We start from the raw sequence: 17057 nt of genomic DNA, 5'->3' as shown, positions 1-17057 counted from the left end.
AGGTATTTGAAAATTTTGGCTACATGAAAACTTGTTTGTAGATTTTGTTCTATTTTGCGTATGTTTATTAATTTAAGACATATTTGTCAACATATGAGTGACAAACGTAAGCAAAATCTTTTCTGGTTGCTCTCGTCAAAATTTTCTTAATTCGTCTAGAGGAGGCGTATATACTATGAAGCTTTTTTCATATTTATAGGAACATACATAATCTAACAAAACATGCCCCCAAAAAATTTTATACACATTTCCTTTAATTTTCCTTAAATCTCACCACCACCATTACCCTAAACAATTTTCGTTTGGTACAAAAATGTTATTTCATACTTGATTTAGGCGTTTTGCAAGTGTAGTAAACAAGTAGTGTTGATGTTTCGCTGCAACTGGATGGTCTTGTTAAGAAATCCTCTTTCCGTACTGTAAACGAACATTTTTTCTTTCCGTTGCACTGATTTTGCGCAACACTCAACGCTGACGTTGACAGACAGTCTTTTTCTATCGAAGATATCCCATATGGTTTTCTAGTTCGCCCCCTTTCTTTTAACAAAACACCAAATTCAGCTGAACGCATTTCAATGACCCAATTAGAGCACTTTTCATCACATTGGATATTTAAATCACTTCCGTTCTCAATCTTCCTTTCGTAAACTAAATTATTAACATATTGTTAAAATATATTTCCAGAATATTTCCCAACAAATCAAGAAAAAGAGCAATCTACACCACCACAACATTCACTTGAGAGAAAAGTGGTTAATATTCTTCTTGTAAAAGGAAGAAATAAAGTATGTAATTTAAGTAATGCATATAAAAAACCACAAGCTAAGGTTGAAAGTCATTTCCAACAATAGACGTAACTTGCAAACTATTTCATATGCACTTACGTGTAATCAGTGGCTGATCTCAAAAAAAAGGGGGGAGCACATTATGGAATATATTAACATTTCTAAACACCTTTGGGACAAATTCATTGGCAATATTAAAATCCTTATAAACTAAAAACATATAGTTTTTTCTGAAAGTAATTTGAAGTTAAAATTAAAAAGTTATAATTATTTTGGGTACCCTACATCCGCCACTGCGTGTTTTTATTTAAACATTTTAAATGAACGAACACTTTTCAACAACGCTTATTGGAGAGAGCGTTAAAAAACAAACATTTATTGAGAGACACAGTAAAGCGGAATCCACATGTTCTCAAGTTCAACATTCTCACAAAGACATCGTTTAAAACACGTACTACAGCAGTCATATTTACGATATAACGATTAAATTAGAGTGCTTAAATTTTCCTCTGATACTGAATAGCAAAAGCACTACCCAATTTCATTTTTCAATTGAATCTAATCAATAATCCTGGTATAATCGCACTCCTGAAATTAGTATCGTCATATTCGATTTCACAATATCACACTTAAGAATCGAGTCAAAGTTGATGCCTATTTTATGCAAGATTCAATTGTTATTCATGAAGATTAGCGAGTGTATGCATAGTTCTCAAAAATCATAACTGAGTAAAGCTATTTATAAACTGTGATACGTCTCGTAGTCTACTGGCGTAATTAATGACTCAACTTGGTGATGCAACTTACCATAGTTGAATTTGCACGAATTATTAAGATCACAGACTTTTTCATTGATAAAGACAATTTCATTGTCATTAGGCTGCCATTCATTATTGACTACAGTTGAACCACCAATACATATTTTGTATGGTGTATTAGTATAAAAGTAGTCTAAATTTCCATTCTTGATTGGTCGGTATCTTCCTACTGAGCCGCCGCAATATCTACTCTCTGTTAGAAAAAGTTCAACTCTTGTCCCAGGATTAGCAAGATTCGGACTATAATAAGTAAACGTAAATTGATAAGTTGGCGACTTATTGAAAACTAACGATTCTCAAAAACTTTGTTTTTGCTTTTTTTCATTTTATCGCTTTTATAAAATACGCGAATTCAAACATTACGATTTGTGCGAGCCTAATTATATCCTTTAAGATTTCAGATATACCCAATTTCCTGAAGAGAAAATTAATATAAAAGTTAATACAAACTAAATGCAGAAGAGCAAAACTTTGATATTGACACTAACCAAAGCCAAAAACATCTTCAACTTATGACACTTTTTTAAATAGTAATATACAAACTTTGTCGTCGTGACATATCTAAAAATTCGTTTTAAAGACAGCAAATGCCATGGTCAGTTGCTTGAATATCCCTAAAATTCTTATGTTATTTTGGCAAACAATCATGGCAGTTCCTATCTTTAAATCAAATTTTAAGGCTCTTTACTTAAAAATCGTGGAAGCTTTTTTTTCCTGGAATTGCATTTAAAAATGAATTAAATTAATTGAATTGAATCGAGAATTGAATGATCCCAGCTCCATTCTTGAAACTCACAAACATGTGGCAAAAAGTTGAGGTTCCTATTTATGCCCAGAATAATAAAACTTTACTACAGCATTTTTTTGAGGAAAAATCACGAAACATTCATAAGTTTTTAAGTAGAGTTATTCCGTAGTGTTTGCATGCTCGTATACAATGCAAAGCTGGTCACTGTAATTATCAGGCAGAAAGCATAAAAATCTTTTGGATTTTGATTAGTGGATTTAAATGAATACAAGAAGTTTTTATCTGACATGTAAATGTCATAATGCAATAACAACTTATAGTGTGGAAAAATTATAAACGCTTGATGAGCACAGCCCCACAGAATCATTACTGGAAGCATAATGCAGCACTGTTAAGTTTTGTAGAAACACTCTTTAGGTTGGGAGTATTCTTTGCTGCACATATTTCGTGAGGCAGAATCTGCTTCGTCATTACTTATGATTGGTCAAAAAGAAAACTTCTCTTTTGCCAATTGAAACCCTGTGCTCACTGAACTTGTCTTTTAGGACTTATCTTCTATAACGATGTAGACAATATTCCTTGTAATATTCCTTGCGTAATTTAAGAAGCCTCGTCCACTTTTTGCCTTTCATGCATTTCTGTTGTCATTTTTAGATGAATGATTTTAGAGTATTTCTTATTAGATGACCAAAGAAAGTCTTCCAGTGACATTGCAATAAAACAGCTTGTTAAACAAACTTAAAAAAAATAAATCAACTCACTTGGATGGTAAAATACATTTTCCTGTAGTCACGTGATAAGGTGGATAGTCATATGACAACAAGAAAAAAGTATTTCTTGAAGTGCAGTCACTTGACCAAATGAGACGTTGTGTACCTTGTACATTTATGCAAAGTCCGTTTGCGTGTTTAATAGGACCATAGCCTAAAAGAAAATTTCAACGATCTATTGATTTATCATGTCTTAATCTAAAGTTGTCATTAAAACATTGATACGCTCTACTTAACAAAATCTGTTAACTTGTAAATGCAATTGTAAAATATAAAATAAGAGCATTGAAAATAACGATGTGTTGATTTATCATGTTTTAATCTAAAGATGTGTTTCAAACATTAACACGCTCTACTTATGAAAATGATATGTCAACTCTTAAATACATTGTAAAATACAAAATAAGAACATTGAAAATAATGTAAAATCTCTTCTTCAACGAAAATAAAAAAGTGAAACACATTGTTTCATCCAAATGAAAATTCGTAAACCCAAGTCTACAGAAATAATATATTTCTAATGTGAAACAGAGGAAAAAATTAGAATTTCCGTGGGTAAAGACAAGCAAAAAATTTCTTGTCAAAAGAAAATTTCTTATAGCTTTACACTATACATAAGTCTAGGAGCAACAAACAGTATTTTATACCTTTTTTATTAAAATAACAAGGAGGATTGACTGTTTGGTTAAAGCAACATGTTTTTGGACATTGATCCTGCTGTTGTGCATTATTTCCACATTCCAAACGTTTGCCTCCAAAAACATCACACGATAAACCTGTAAGACACAGAAAAAATACTGTTTACAAAGGTAACAGCTGCATGTTTTCACAACGACACTTGCAGCGTTGAAACCAGCTGTTCTTGCTTTTGAGTAGTGTTTGATGTCGTAATCCATGCAAGCCCGATTAACAATGTTGGTCTTAACGTAATATATACGACTGTGTTCTTAGAAGTGCGGCCTCCCTGTTTGTTTTGTCGTGATCTGTAAGTTTTATAACATTAGTACACTTTTTTCTTTAAAAATCTGATGTTTTTGTTGTAAGCGAACACGAAAATATTTACATAAAAACGCCCAAACTAGCAGGCTGAATACACCACAAATGAATAGTAGTCCGCAACAAACATCTGCTTTACGCTTCGGTTTTTCAACTGGCTAAAACGTCCCATTGTCCATTAGAGTTGAATGTTTTGATCCTTCTTTATCTCTTACGTTTATAAAATCCTTTTTCCTATAATCCTATAAAATTCACGTATCATTTGTATAAGATGTGGCATGTAAGATAGCTGAATTGTAACGTGACGTAAAAAAACTATGCACGATTTCTTTGCTATATCTGAAATATTCTATTTAGCAGCCATTACCAGCGTTTTTCATTTTTGTCTTTTAGGCAAAAATTAATACCGAAGAAATAATCTCCAAATTATCCTCAACCCAAACAGTATTTAAATTTCATTGACAGTATACAAAACTGCAAAGCTGTAACAAAATCATGATCTTTCATAAACATATTTTAGTACTTAAATAACTTTTTCTGTTAATTTTGGTGGGCTTCCCTAATGTTTAAAGGTTCCCATCACTTGACACTCTACACCCCTCAGTTATGTCCCTGGATAAGAGCAGGTGTTGCTGTGCCATGATTATAGTATTGTACGGCAGAAACACTTTCTATATACAAAGACAAACAAAAATATAATTTACCATAGAAGTCTACAAACTACAAACAGAAATTATACATGTCAGCATATATAGTTAATATTTCACAAATTATTATAAGTGAGGCTACTTAGTGCTTAAATGTATTAGAAAGCCGAGGGAGGTTAGTAAATAGTCATGGGCATGCGGGTCTACTTTTTTTAGGGGGATCATTCTTTCATTTTCAATATGATGTAATTTACACAACTTTTCAGCAAGTAATTCACATGCGCAATATGCATACGTATGCAAATACTTTGTAATAGTTTTTGTTATTTTATGCTCAAAGTTCGAGGTTGTTAGTAAATATATCAAAGTACAGATGCTATACAAGGCTGTGTTACTTGTTATACCACCTTTGAATCTGAATTAAAAATTCTAATTAAGTAATTAAATACATTATTAATTCGACATACAAGAACAAAAGAAATTTAGGCAACCATGTTATTTTATAGTTGAAAACCATGCATGTGAAACAAACACCTTTTATGAACTAAGATTCGGCATTTTTAACATTATGTGGCACAGAGTGGAAAACGCAGAGATGTGTTAAATTGTATTTAGTGAAGAAGGCTCTGCTGCGCATTCCAACTCCATACTCGTTCTACTCTCCATAATTTAAACTCCGCATTTTCCAGCATGCCATTCGTGCATCTTAACACGGAAGTGCCTCGGTTTAATTTAAAATTTTATGGCACTTGCACAATTTTTGTTGTAAAATATTACACAATTTCTACTATAAGAAGACAGTTGTCAACAGGTGTAAATAAAAATACCGTCTAAATAATTGTAAGAAATTAAAAAATTGTAAGAAATTGTAAGAAATTAAAGAAATATAACTTCACTATATTACATTGACCAACCTGTAGTTAACTGGAAGAAGCCTAAGAACATTAAGACGCGAACGAAAATATTAAAGAAGTACATCATTCTTTTTTCCTCAATTCCGTGAATTTTGAGCTGGATTTCACATCAAGGACCAAATAGTCATTAGAACGAACTCTCAAATCAAAACATAGCTTTGTGTCATTAGTTTGTCCATTTCTTGGTCAGGCAAATATAAGAATGAGCTCACAACAGACGGAAAGGATGTAAACACTTAAAACAACGTGTGATCTACATAATAGAGGCGAGTCAGCTTTCCTTTTTCGCTTTGAGAACTACAATCACGGAACACTTTCAGTATAACGTACCTGAAAATACTTAACCACATTATATTTTGTCAACGTGTTACGAAGAGAAGGAACGCAGTTAGATTACAAAGTAATGACAAAGTAAAGAGTTTTATTCTTGTAGTTTTGGTAAAGAATTAAATGGTGTGTCCAACATCATTTATACAACAACATAATCATCAAATCAAACTACAATCACGTAGATGAGCTTGACAATGTAACAAAATAGTTGTCTCCACATTTTTAGCGTTGTCACTTACAGTTACAATTGATATTTACTTCATGAATCGGATTAAGGCCATTCTGGGTAACTAGGAACTATAACTCAATAAACTGGTTACCTATGGTATAAATGTTACAGCAAGATACCAAGTCTTTGTAGACGCTGTTAGTCAAAATATAACTATTAAGCACAAAATTGAAACACAGTTATGCGCTGCGCCTAGGTCATTGTCAACTTACATGGAATTAATCTCAGGAAGTTTAATTCTTTTTCAAGAATTCTTTTCTGACTGAGAATTTCAACTGAAATGAGACGAAAGATGTTGAAAATTGACATGGTGGAAAATGCTCACAAATGGGAAAAGTATTAAAAATTGTTTTAGCCTTTATTATTCAGGAAATATCATTTGTTTTAAAATTGAATTATGTTTGAAATGTAAAGATCTTCGCAGTTATTGATGTTCTCTGTTTTTAAACTTTTTTAGTTCGAACTTATCACTTTACAAATGATTATTAACTCAAAATAATCATTTGTAAAAAACATTGAATTTATATTCCTATCATCAATTAGTGCTTTTATTGCGCAGCGAATAAAACGGCAAATTTTGGGGGTTTTATGGAGGACTTATGCTATTAGAAGTTAAAATGATTGGTAGCTTATAGTGTGCTCTAAAGAGCAATTTAGAAAAGCATGCACGAGTGACTTTAGATTGAATGCATTTCTCGTCGTTTTCTAACCATATTGTTTTTATAACTACTTATAGCACAATTTCCTTTGAGACATAACGCGTTGAAAGATGTTTAACTTGTACAAAATCTGTTTTAATTTCGCTTTTTATTAAATGGAAATGCGAAAAGCTTGATACTCCATACATTAATGCTCCAATCGTATTTGGAAACATTTATTAGAAAATACCTGGACGCAACCCGGCATTTGCTATGCTGATTCAGCCAGTGCTTTCTGGAAAAATTCTCGACATTCGGGATTGCGTCCCTTTATATAGCCACATTGATTGTAAAAGAAAACAAACGGTTTCTCATCAATGAAAAAATCTTAATTATTTTTTCAAAACTAATTAAACTAATACATCAATTTCAACTACAGCAACGTAACTATATAGCTCGTATTTTTTAAAAAAGTTCACCCAGTGATCTTTAAACGCAAAAAATTGCTTCTAACAATGCGAGCCTCATTCGTGCAATACTGATTGAGCAAAGTGTCCTTTCTGTAATAGGCTACCTGTTCCAATTCTTTAAGAGTAATCATCAAAACTTAAAAAATACGTCTGGTCGGCAGTTCCTAAATAATACTGAATCAGTCGTGTATGTAGTTGATATTTGTAACTCAGAAAACATAAACTCCAGTTAACATTATAATTAATATAAAGTGACATGACAGAAGTAAGAACAAACTACAGCCAATTCCGATGTAGCAACTGAGTGGCAACCACAGTTCAGCATTGATTATAGCTAAACACAATTAAGATGTTTGAAGCGTTTGCCCAGTCCAGGGCCAAAACAAATTAATTAAAAATGTGCTAATAAATGAATGGGAGAAATAGTGAAACTAGGATGGTGGTTTGTGAGCGCTTTACGATAAACTTTTTTACAAGTCTTAGCTACGTTATCTTTAGATAAAGAACCTCAATTGTTTCTAAAAGTGGGCGGTGTCTTAATTACGCTCAATATATGAAATTCTGTTCTTTCAAAACCTTATTACGAGTTCAATGTCGGTACTAAACTTTGTGAACTTTGGGCTCTTTTATAGGTAACAGCATGAACAAAATTCATCAAGGTTTCAGCTCTATAATAGTCAGACAATACTTGTTTGATTTTATTAAAATCATTGAAAAATAATGTGATTGCATACTGTCTGACGTTGTTGAGCTTGCCGCAACACGGGAGTTCATTTTTTATTCTTTTCTTGTGTAAAATGAATTATGCTTGTTTTTGAATGCTCATATCGACGTGTTCAGTATTACGAAATATCTCCATTAAACTTTGCAAGCTATGTTTCCAATTTTAACGGGAACGCCTTTTTTGTTCAATGTGAGTTTGTTGATAAACGTTTAGACATAGTATAGAAACTATTGGGGAACACCCCACCACACACACACACACTTTCCCTTAATGTAGGCCCCTGAGTGAGATTATGAAACAATACTGAATGTTTCTTTAACTTTCTCCGTCACTTTGTTAATACACCGGTACCAGTATTTTTTATTTCTTATTATTGGTACCGTTTTGGGGCATGCCAGCTGGTGTTTCATAGTTTATGATTATAGAGGTAGAAACGTCTGCATGTAGAATAGCAAATTTTTACAAAGTCAATGATGACATAAACGGAAATCCCTGTACTGCAATTCACAATACAATTGTTTAAGTCGATAATTTACGTATATATACATTTTTTTCCTTTTTCAACTTGCTTTTTGTTTCCAATTAAAGTGTTATTGATAAAAATTGTTTAAAAAAGTTGTATTACCCCAAAAATGTGCCATTATCCTTGGCACTAACTAAAACGGGACTCGAATTAGAAATCTAACACATTCTAAAACTAGCTTACAAATAACCAGAAAAATGTTTGCATCAAACTTTGTGTTTATTTATTGTGTATAAGTGCTTCTAAATTATTATTTTTTCAACAAAGAACGTCCCTCAAAACAGTACCATAATCGTTAAGGAGCTTTATTTGAACCAGCACTCTGAGCAAATTTTGAATGGCTAATTTAGTACATTATTACATAAGCCGCTTCTGTTTTACTCATTCCATTTATTTTCGGTGATTCGTAACCATCGTCTTTATTATTCATTTGTGTTGCACCTAGTTCTTGATAAGTTGTGTCATCTACATTTGCATTTAATCACTAGTAGGCATTTTCTTTATTCATTTGTGTTACATCTACTCCTTGCAAGGTTGCATCGTCTTCGTTTGCATTTAATGATTGGTAATGTTCATCATTTTCGTTCCTTTTGGAATGGTCTAACCCTTGGTAAGTTAAATCTTGACTGCTTGTTTGCGCTACAGACAGTGGTCGAAATTGATTATTGATTTTCTGATAATATAGAGCAAAATGATGGAATTAGAGAATGGGCCGTTCTGAAATACTTTGCGTGCTTGTCGTTGTTTCTGGCATCGAGCTTCCTGGTACAGAGTTTAGGGATTACTTACCAAATGTGAAATAACGTCATTTTTTAACTTAACTCTCGTTATTTCTCTTAATTTTCCCTTTGACTTTGATAGACCTGAGTTAGTTGCAAAAGTAGACATCTTGCCGCTATTACAACTTTTTATGCACCACTTTTGATCGTCCAAAATGGCTATCGCACAAAACATCTTGTGAGACTTATTCTTCAAAAATCACCTAGCTAATAGTGACAATAAAATGAAACGAAAGATGATGATAATGGTCAGTGGCGTAAACAAAGCACAAACAGGGCTGTATTAAAACATATGGAGGTCTAGAGCAAAATGTTTTTGTCTATGCAATATTGAGATGTTATTAAACAAAAAGAATGATAGCACAGCGCTATAATCAACAACTACAAACAATAACGACCCCATGTAACAACATTTGCGAAATTAACCTTCCACTCCTCTTCCTTGTAAACCAGACAAGTCAACCTTTCACCTTTAAACTCTGCTATACCGGTCACGTGCCCGGGACTTGTAGCGTATGGGGCTCTCTGCTTTTGAGTAGACTTATCTGGTTTACAAGGAAGAGGAGTGGAAGGTTAATTTCTCAAATGTTGTTACATGGGGTCGTTATTGTTTGTAGTTGTTGGTTATAGCGCTGTGCTATTATTCTTTTTGTTCAATATTGAGATTTTGAAGTTAATTCACGGTAAGAAGTGTTAAATTGTAAAAAGTTGAAATTCTGATAATCATGAAAAATTTAAATGGCTTGTAGTAAATTTGAAGAAAAGTTTGAGATAATCATAAAAAAATACACCCTAAAAACTGATATTGTTAAGAGCAACCGAAAAATATTTTTCAATTCAATAACTTAGTTTGTGTCTGAAGTTTCTCTTACCGAACACTTACTGTAAAAGTGGTTTGATTTATCTTATTATCTTTAGGAACTGGTATGACACAATCTTCGTCCATGTTAACGATTAAATTTTTTTCTTGTTTCATCCTTTTCTCATATTTAACGGGTTCCGTATATATGCGTCCAACATTTTGCTTTCAACGTATTATGCTGTAAAAACCAGGCCATTCTCATAAATTTTCTATGTTACAAAACAATAAAAAAGAAAAATTGTATTTGATAAAACTATCCGAACACATTTTATTCAGTTATGAATTAACTGAGCAAACCTTATCAGGTAAAGAGATACAGTTAATAAATCTTTATATAGATGCTATTATCAAAGGTAAAGAAGGGCTGAATTTTGCGATGTTATAATCAGTTAAATGAATATTTCCATCCATATATGCATTGCTACTTATATATACACAACGAATCAAATTAAGAACCGCTTTACAAATATACTAAGGCTTTAAAAATACGTAAAATAATTGATAAGCGAAATCGTCCTATGAATCTAACGTATGAAAATATACCAATTAAAAAGAAAAATTTGAGCTCTTATAGCCCCAGGTGTCGGAAAGCACAACATTGGGTTAATCTCGAACATGACAACAATTACAAAATACAAACCAGAACAAAAGGATCACGACCAGAACAATAATGTAGAAGAGCGCCCACTGCAAGACTTGCAATTATACCTTAAAGAAAAAGAGATTTCACAGCAATTAAGGGTTGTTCATAGTTTTCTTCAGAAAAATCTTCCTTCGTAGTCTATACAAGTTACAGGTGCTGCTAACAATGGAAATTCATTTAATTTTAAGTTTAGCTCAACGTGAGGTACATTTCCCAACAATTGAATCAATGTCTAGAGCAGCGTGTTTACGGAGCTGATAAATTTAAACAAGTAACGGACATTTTTTACGTCGTGCTTCAATGCCCTAGTTTTCATTTCATAAAAAAACCCATAGCGAGAAAACACGACTTATCTACACTTGTGTTAGTATGCAAGAATTGTTACTAGTGTTGTTCACACGGATGGGGTTATACGACTTGCTTAAACTGTCCATTTGAAAGATTAGGGCTACCTAATACAAATCAATGCAATGCAATTTTTAACTTAACTTCAAAAAATTTTATACTGAGCATTCTGCGATGATATGAGACCACAGAATTTGTTCGAACAGTTATCATAAGCGAAACACAGATCAGTGGAAAATCTTGGGAAGGTCAATATAAATTTTGAGTACGCTGTTGGTTAAAAAAATCTAAAGAACATATTAGAGTAAAATACTTCCAACAGGATTCACTCTGAAGTAATGGAAATATATTTTCAGTAATGTATTCTGACCGTTCCTGGATCACTACTGTCAAAGATGATAAAGAAAATGAGTCTTTTTATTACCTAGATAAACGCTATCCTTGGTGTTAGATTCACTTATTTCATACTGGGTGCTACAGGTAAAGGGTTACTTTTGATGAAGTGTTTAATTGTGTTACTGGTGTCATTCTGCTCTCTACAACCAAATAAAAAAAAGATGAATATGTCTCAAACTATTTTTTAAAAATATGTACATTGCAAAGTAAAAAACAATTGTGCAATAAAATATTAATTCTAATTTACATCTTCCTAACTTGAACTCTGAACAGAGAATAAGATAAAAAATAAAAATTCGTATAGAACTTGACAAAATACAAATCCGGCGTATGAAGTTCCCGTATTATTCGCCCATACGAGATATACCTAACGTTTACGATCACTTACATTTGTATGACATCTTGAGTTATTTAGCATTCATTTAGCCATTATTAGAAGTATGTTTACAAGGTTAGTATCCGGTTGATATATATACAAATCATTATATCGTTCTTTGTTTATTAGTACACCCAGTCAGAATATAGGGATCAATGATAAGGATAGATGCCGGTTATTAGATCGACTGGTCAGCCATTTTTTGCTGTTTGGTGCGGTAACGTAGTTGTAAGCATGCATTAATGAAAAAGGTTCTTGAGAAAATTCTATACACTACGTTATATTTGCTTGCTTATAAATTAAAACCCAAAGACAAAACTCTTCTGCATGTTGCAGATTAACACCAACCTAACAAATATAATGTTACATATTATAACTGTTTATACCTGATTTAGGCGTTTTGCAAATGTAGTAAACAAGTAGTGTTGGTGTTTTGCTGCAACTGGATGGTCTCGATAAGAAATCCTCCTTCCGTACTGTAAACGAACATTTTTTCTTTCCGTTGCATTGACTTTGCACAACACTCAACGCTGACGCTGACACACAGTCATTTTCCATCAAAGATATCTTATATGGTTTTCTATTTCACCTCCTTTCTTTTAACAAAACACCAAATTCAGCTGAACGCATTTCAATGACCCAGTTAGAGCACGATTCATTACATTGGACATTTAAACCATCTCCGTTCTCAATCTTTCTTTCGTAAACTAAAAAATTACGATAATGTTAAAATATATTTCCAGAATATTTCTAAACAAATCAAGAAAAAGAACAATCTACACCACCGCAACATTCACTTGAAAGAAAAGTGGTTAATATTCTTCTTGTAAGATCAAGAAATAAAGTATGTAATTTAAGTAATGCATATAAAAAACGCAAGCGTACGAAGTCATTTCCAACAATAGACGTAACTTGTAAACTACTTTCTTATGCACATACGCGTTATCAGTGGCGGATTTAGAGTACCTCAAAATAAATTAAGTGCAGCACAGTTTGGCAAATATTTACATTTCTAAACACCGTTGGCAAAATTATAATCTTTATAAATTAAAAAACATTAGTTTTTTCTGAAAATAATTTAAAGTTAAAATTGAGAAGTTATAATTTATTTTGTGGTTCCCTAGATCCGCCACTGCGTGTTATTATTTAAACATTTTAAATGAACAAACATTTTTAACAACGAGCATCATTTTTATGTTTAACGCTTATTGGAGAGACCGTTAAAAAACAAACATTTATTCAGAGACACAATGAAGCAATATCCACATGTTCTCAAGTTCAACAATCTAAGTAAAGTAATCGTTTAAAACACGCACTTTAGCAGAGTCATATTTACGATATGACGCTTAAATTAGAGTGCTGAAATTACCCTCTGATACTGAATAGCAAAAGCATTGCCCAAATTCATTCTTTCAATTGAATCTAATAAAAAGTGAAATTTCAACCTGGCATAATCCCACTCCTGAAATTTTGATTTAATAATTTTACACTAAAGAATTGAGTCAAAGTTGATGCCTATTTTATACAAGATTCAATTGTTATTCATGAAGATTAGCTATGTATAGTTCTTAACAATCATCACTGTGTAAAGCTATTTATAAACTGTGATACGTCTTGTGGCGGCGTACTTGCGTAATTGACGACTTAACTTGGTGATGCAACTTACCATAGTTGAATTTGCACGAATTATTAACATCACAGACTTTTTCATTGATAAAGACATTTTCATTGTCATTAGGCTGCCATTCATTATTGACTACAGATGAACCAGCAATACAGATTTTGAATGGGTAAGCAATATAAAAGTAGTCTAAATTTCCATTCTTGATTGGTCGGTATTTTCCTACTTCACCGCCGCAATATCTACTCCCTTTAGTAAAAGTTCAACGCTTTTCCCAGGATCACCAACTTTCAAGCTATAATAAGTAAACGCAAATTAATGAGTTAACAACATATTAAAAACTAACGTTGATTCAAAGAGAGTTTTTTTTATATTTTGGATTTTATCGCTTTTAGCTACAAAACATGAGGATTTAAAAATTGCGTTTTGTGTGAGCCTAATTATGTTCTTTGAGATTTCAGATTTACTCAATTTCCAGAACAAAAATTTTATACAAAACTAAGTGCAAAAGAACAAAACTTTGACAATGACACCAACTAAAGCCAAAATCTTCTTCGAACTTATAATAAATCTAAAAATAGACACGCAGTGCCTACATGTGGTTAGCTAATCATATATGTAGATTTATAAATATGACTCAAAAAATATATATTAAACATTTTTCGCACCAAACTTGTTTGAGGTATAAAAAAGTGCTATGTGCTCACTGAATTTCGGATGACCCAATAACTTTCTAACCTACTCTGCACTAACCAAACTCCCTCCTTTACATTGCATGTCACGTGACTGTACTCACATTAAGAAAAGTGAAGTCCCCAAAATATTTTACAAATTTTAATGATGAATTTTTTATCGTTTAATTGCGCCAAAAAGCATTTTTTTGCAATAAATGCTTTCTCATCAACGACTTTTTAAAGGCCCGTTTACAGGATGTAATTTGTTGGTTCCGATTGTCTCAAATCAAACGTTTGGTTTCTTATTGAGAAGGTTTGATAATTTTGTTGATACTTATATTCATTTGGATATTTATATTCGTGTGAACAGCCATTTGTGCCATGCAGTACATTTATCGATATATTTTTCGATCTTGTTTCCAAGTCTTTTTCAAATCTATGTAATTTGGCTAGTTGGTTTATTTTGATCTTGTCGAATAAAAAAAAGGAAGCTCTATTTCGAACCGATTTTTTAGATTGACGGATTGGAATGTGGGGAGGCTCACTCTACATGTGCTCAAATCGCATCGTGTGAGCAGTTGTCTGACGCCTATGCCATATAATTAACCGATATTTTAATACGCTTGTGACTTTTTTGTTTCACACATATAGGATAGTTATAATTCAGAAAATACCGCACCCATTGTAATGTTTAATGGTTGAAAGCTATTAATAATGTTTCGCAGTTTGCACATTTTTTAATTTATCGTACGTACTAAAATATATTACCTACTCAAAGTTATATCCAATAATTTCCATAGACAATTAAAGATATGTAAATCTCAAACAAATAATAGTTGTATTTCGTACTAATATCGAAAGCAAAATAAATTCATTTGTTTGTGTATGTGAACCGAGCAGTACATAAACAATGCCAGCTACTACTAAACCCAGACTATATAACTTTTAAAATTTGTGATCGCCAGCGAAGGTTTATTTGTATGTTATAATCATTTGCCTAATCCATGAATCAATTTCACATTTAGTTAATCGTACGGTATGAATTGATGACTAAGCCCAGTTCAAACTTCGAACTTTACATGCACCGAACGCATTTAAAACAAAAAAAGAGACAAGTCACCCACAAATATTGAAAAAAGGTAGTTTTACACCATTGATTGTTTGAAATATTTTAATTTTAGAAAATAGATTGCCATTTCTGTATAAATTTCAACGAGGGCAAGTTTGAATAAGCTTTTAAAACTGAAGTGTAAACGTGTTACTTGTATTGAACAAAAGTTTTGCCGACTCAAATTCATTTACTTCAAAGACAAAAAAATACTATTAACTAAAAAGAACGTTAACCGATTTCTTTTTTCCTCGCTTTTTTGTTCTAAAATTTATATCAAAAAAACAATTGCCCAAGCAACATAAATTTCTTATCATATCCATTGAGTAACGAACAATAATTTATTTAAAGTAACGTTTGTCTTTAAACAAGACATCAACAGACAAATAAGTAGAATGATCAAGGAGTGCGTTTTTAAACGGAGTACATTAAAAACTGATTTGATATGGAAACGTCCCTAAAGTTATAAGCGAGCAAGATCTGAAAAACATTTGGTGATATAGGTCATTGGTTCATCAGCATTTGATATCAAACCTTAAACAAATAATAACTTTGTTAAAAAGGAGAGTTGTATTAGCTATCGAGAAAAATATTTAAAATCGCTTTCGGTAAAAATTGAGAAAGCTAAAGAGCAATTGAACATATAGGGTTAAATGTTACATGCTGTTCTAGCTAACAAAATTCTAAAAAGTTTGGCCAATGTGTACGCGATTGCCATTCATCCAAATTGCGGATTATTTATTTTTCCTTTTTAAGGGCCTGATTACATGAAGCGTTTCAACCCCGGGGTTTAATCTGAAACCTTTTGTCTGGGCTGAAATTTTTTACGATTATATGGCAGCTTCCCACCCCGGATCTGAGGTCTTGAGTAATTGCGCGCAAGTACTGAATTTCGCGCGACTATCCAAAATTGTAAACATGGCTGACGAAAACTTTTATCGATTTGTAATATTCGGTGCTCATCAACTGTGACGGATCATTAACATAAATGGAAGCCATCTCACGTCTGACAGCTTCGTACTGCTTTACTTTATCTGCATTAAAATCACTATTCTTAAACTCCATAAGCGTCTAATAAGTGCTCAAACTTTTTAAAAGATTGTCAACTTTGTTGTTCTCCCAACGAAATCTCTTTACTGGGACGATAATTGCACTTTCTGATTCTGTATCTTATTTGGATCGTGGATATCCTCGTGTATTGTTGACTCCATTTTGTTTTGGTCATGTGCAATATTGCGCGCAATTCTTCGCTACTACGCTTGCTCAATGATTTCAGCCCTGGGTATCAAACAATTATATGAGATATTTTTAGCCCCGGTGTTAATTTCAGCTGAGATTTCAGCCAGGGTGCTCAAGCAGGGCTGAAATTTCAACGCCGGGGTTGAGTTCAGCACCGGGGTTGAAAAGCTGTCATGTGATAGTAATTGTATTTGATTAGGATTTATAGAGCAGGCTGGGCTGAAATTTTAGCCCACTTAAAAAGGCTGAGCTCAACCCCGGGGATGAAAATGCTTCATGTAATCAGGCCCTAAATCCCATTTTTAAACCTTCAATTAAGTGTAAGTTTGTACAAAGAAATAAAAGTAATCAATCAAGAGGTTGTATTTTTATTTTGTGACAGTCGATATTTACTAAAGGATTGTATGTAAGATCGATAATGT

General features: G+C 32.5%; 3 protein-coding genes across 5 annotated transcripts in view; all 3 read right to left on the bottom strand.

Annotated features, from left to right (window-relative positions):
• The window catches only part of LOC124450436, a 153475-nt gene extending 147643 nt beyond the window's left edge, over positions 1-5832 (bottom strand). The window contains exons 1-5 of one of the 2 annotated variants that reach the window (XM_047001090.1): positions 5679-5832; positions 3769-3897; positions 3113-3275; positions 1593-1843; positions 328-648 (exon numbers count right to left, since the gene is read on the bottom strand). In XM_047001090.1, coding sequence (XP_046857046.1) covers positions 328-648; positions 1593-1843; positions 3113-3275; positions 3769-3897; positions 5679-5745 — 931 coding nt within the window. In that variant the 5' untranslated portion in view covers positions 5746-5832. The remainder of the gene's footprint in view (positions 1-327; positions 649-1592; positions 1844-3112; positions 3276-3768; positions 3898-5678) is intronic. The other variant, XM_047001094.1, reaches the window with a different exon arrangement.
• The window catches only part of LOC124450454, an 85150-nt gene extending 71273 nt beyond the window's left edge, over positions 1-13877 (bottom strand). Inside the window, exon 1 of the mRNA XM_047001148.1 lies at positions 13660-13877. The gene's annotated coding sequence lies outside the window, so the exon portion shown is untranslated. The remainder of the gene's footprint in view (positions 1-13659) is intronic.
• The window catches only part of LOC124450441 (receptor-type tyrosine-protein phosphatase S-like), a 60628-nt gene that overhangs the window by 16202 nt on the left and 27369 nt on the right, over positions 1-17057 (bottom strand). The window lies entirely within an intron of this gene.

The sequence above is a fragment of the Xenia sp. Carnegie-2017 genome, unplaced genomic scaffold (genome assembly GCF_021976095.1).
Source record: "Xenia sp. Carnegie-2017 unplaced genomic scaffold, XeniaSp_v1 HiC_scaffold_24, whole genome shotgun sequence".
NCBI lineage: Eukaryota > Metazoa > Cnidaria > Anthozoa > Malacalcyonacea > Xeniidae > Xenia > Xenia sp. Carnegie-2017.
This window is presented reverse-complemented; position numbering and strand designations above follow the sequence as displayed.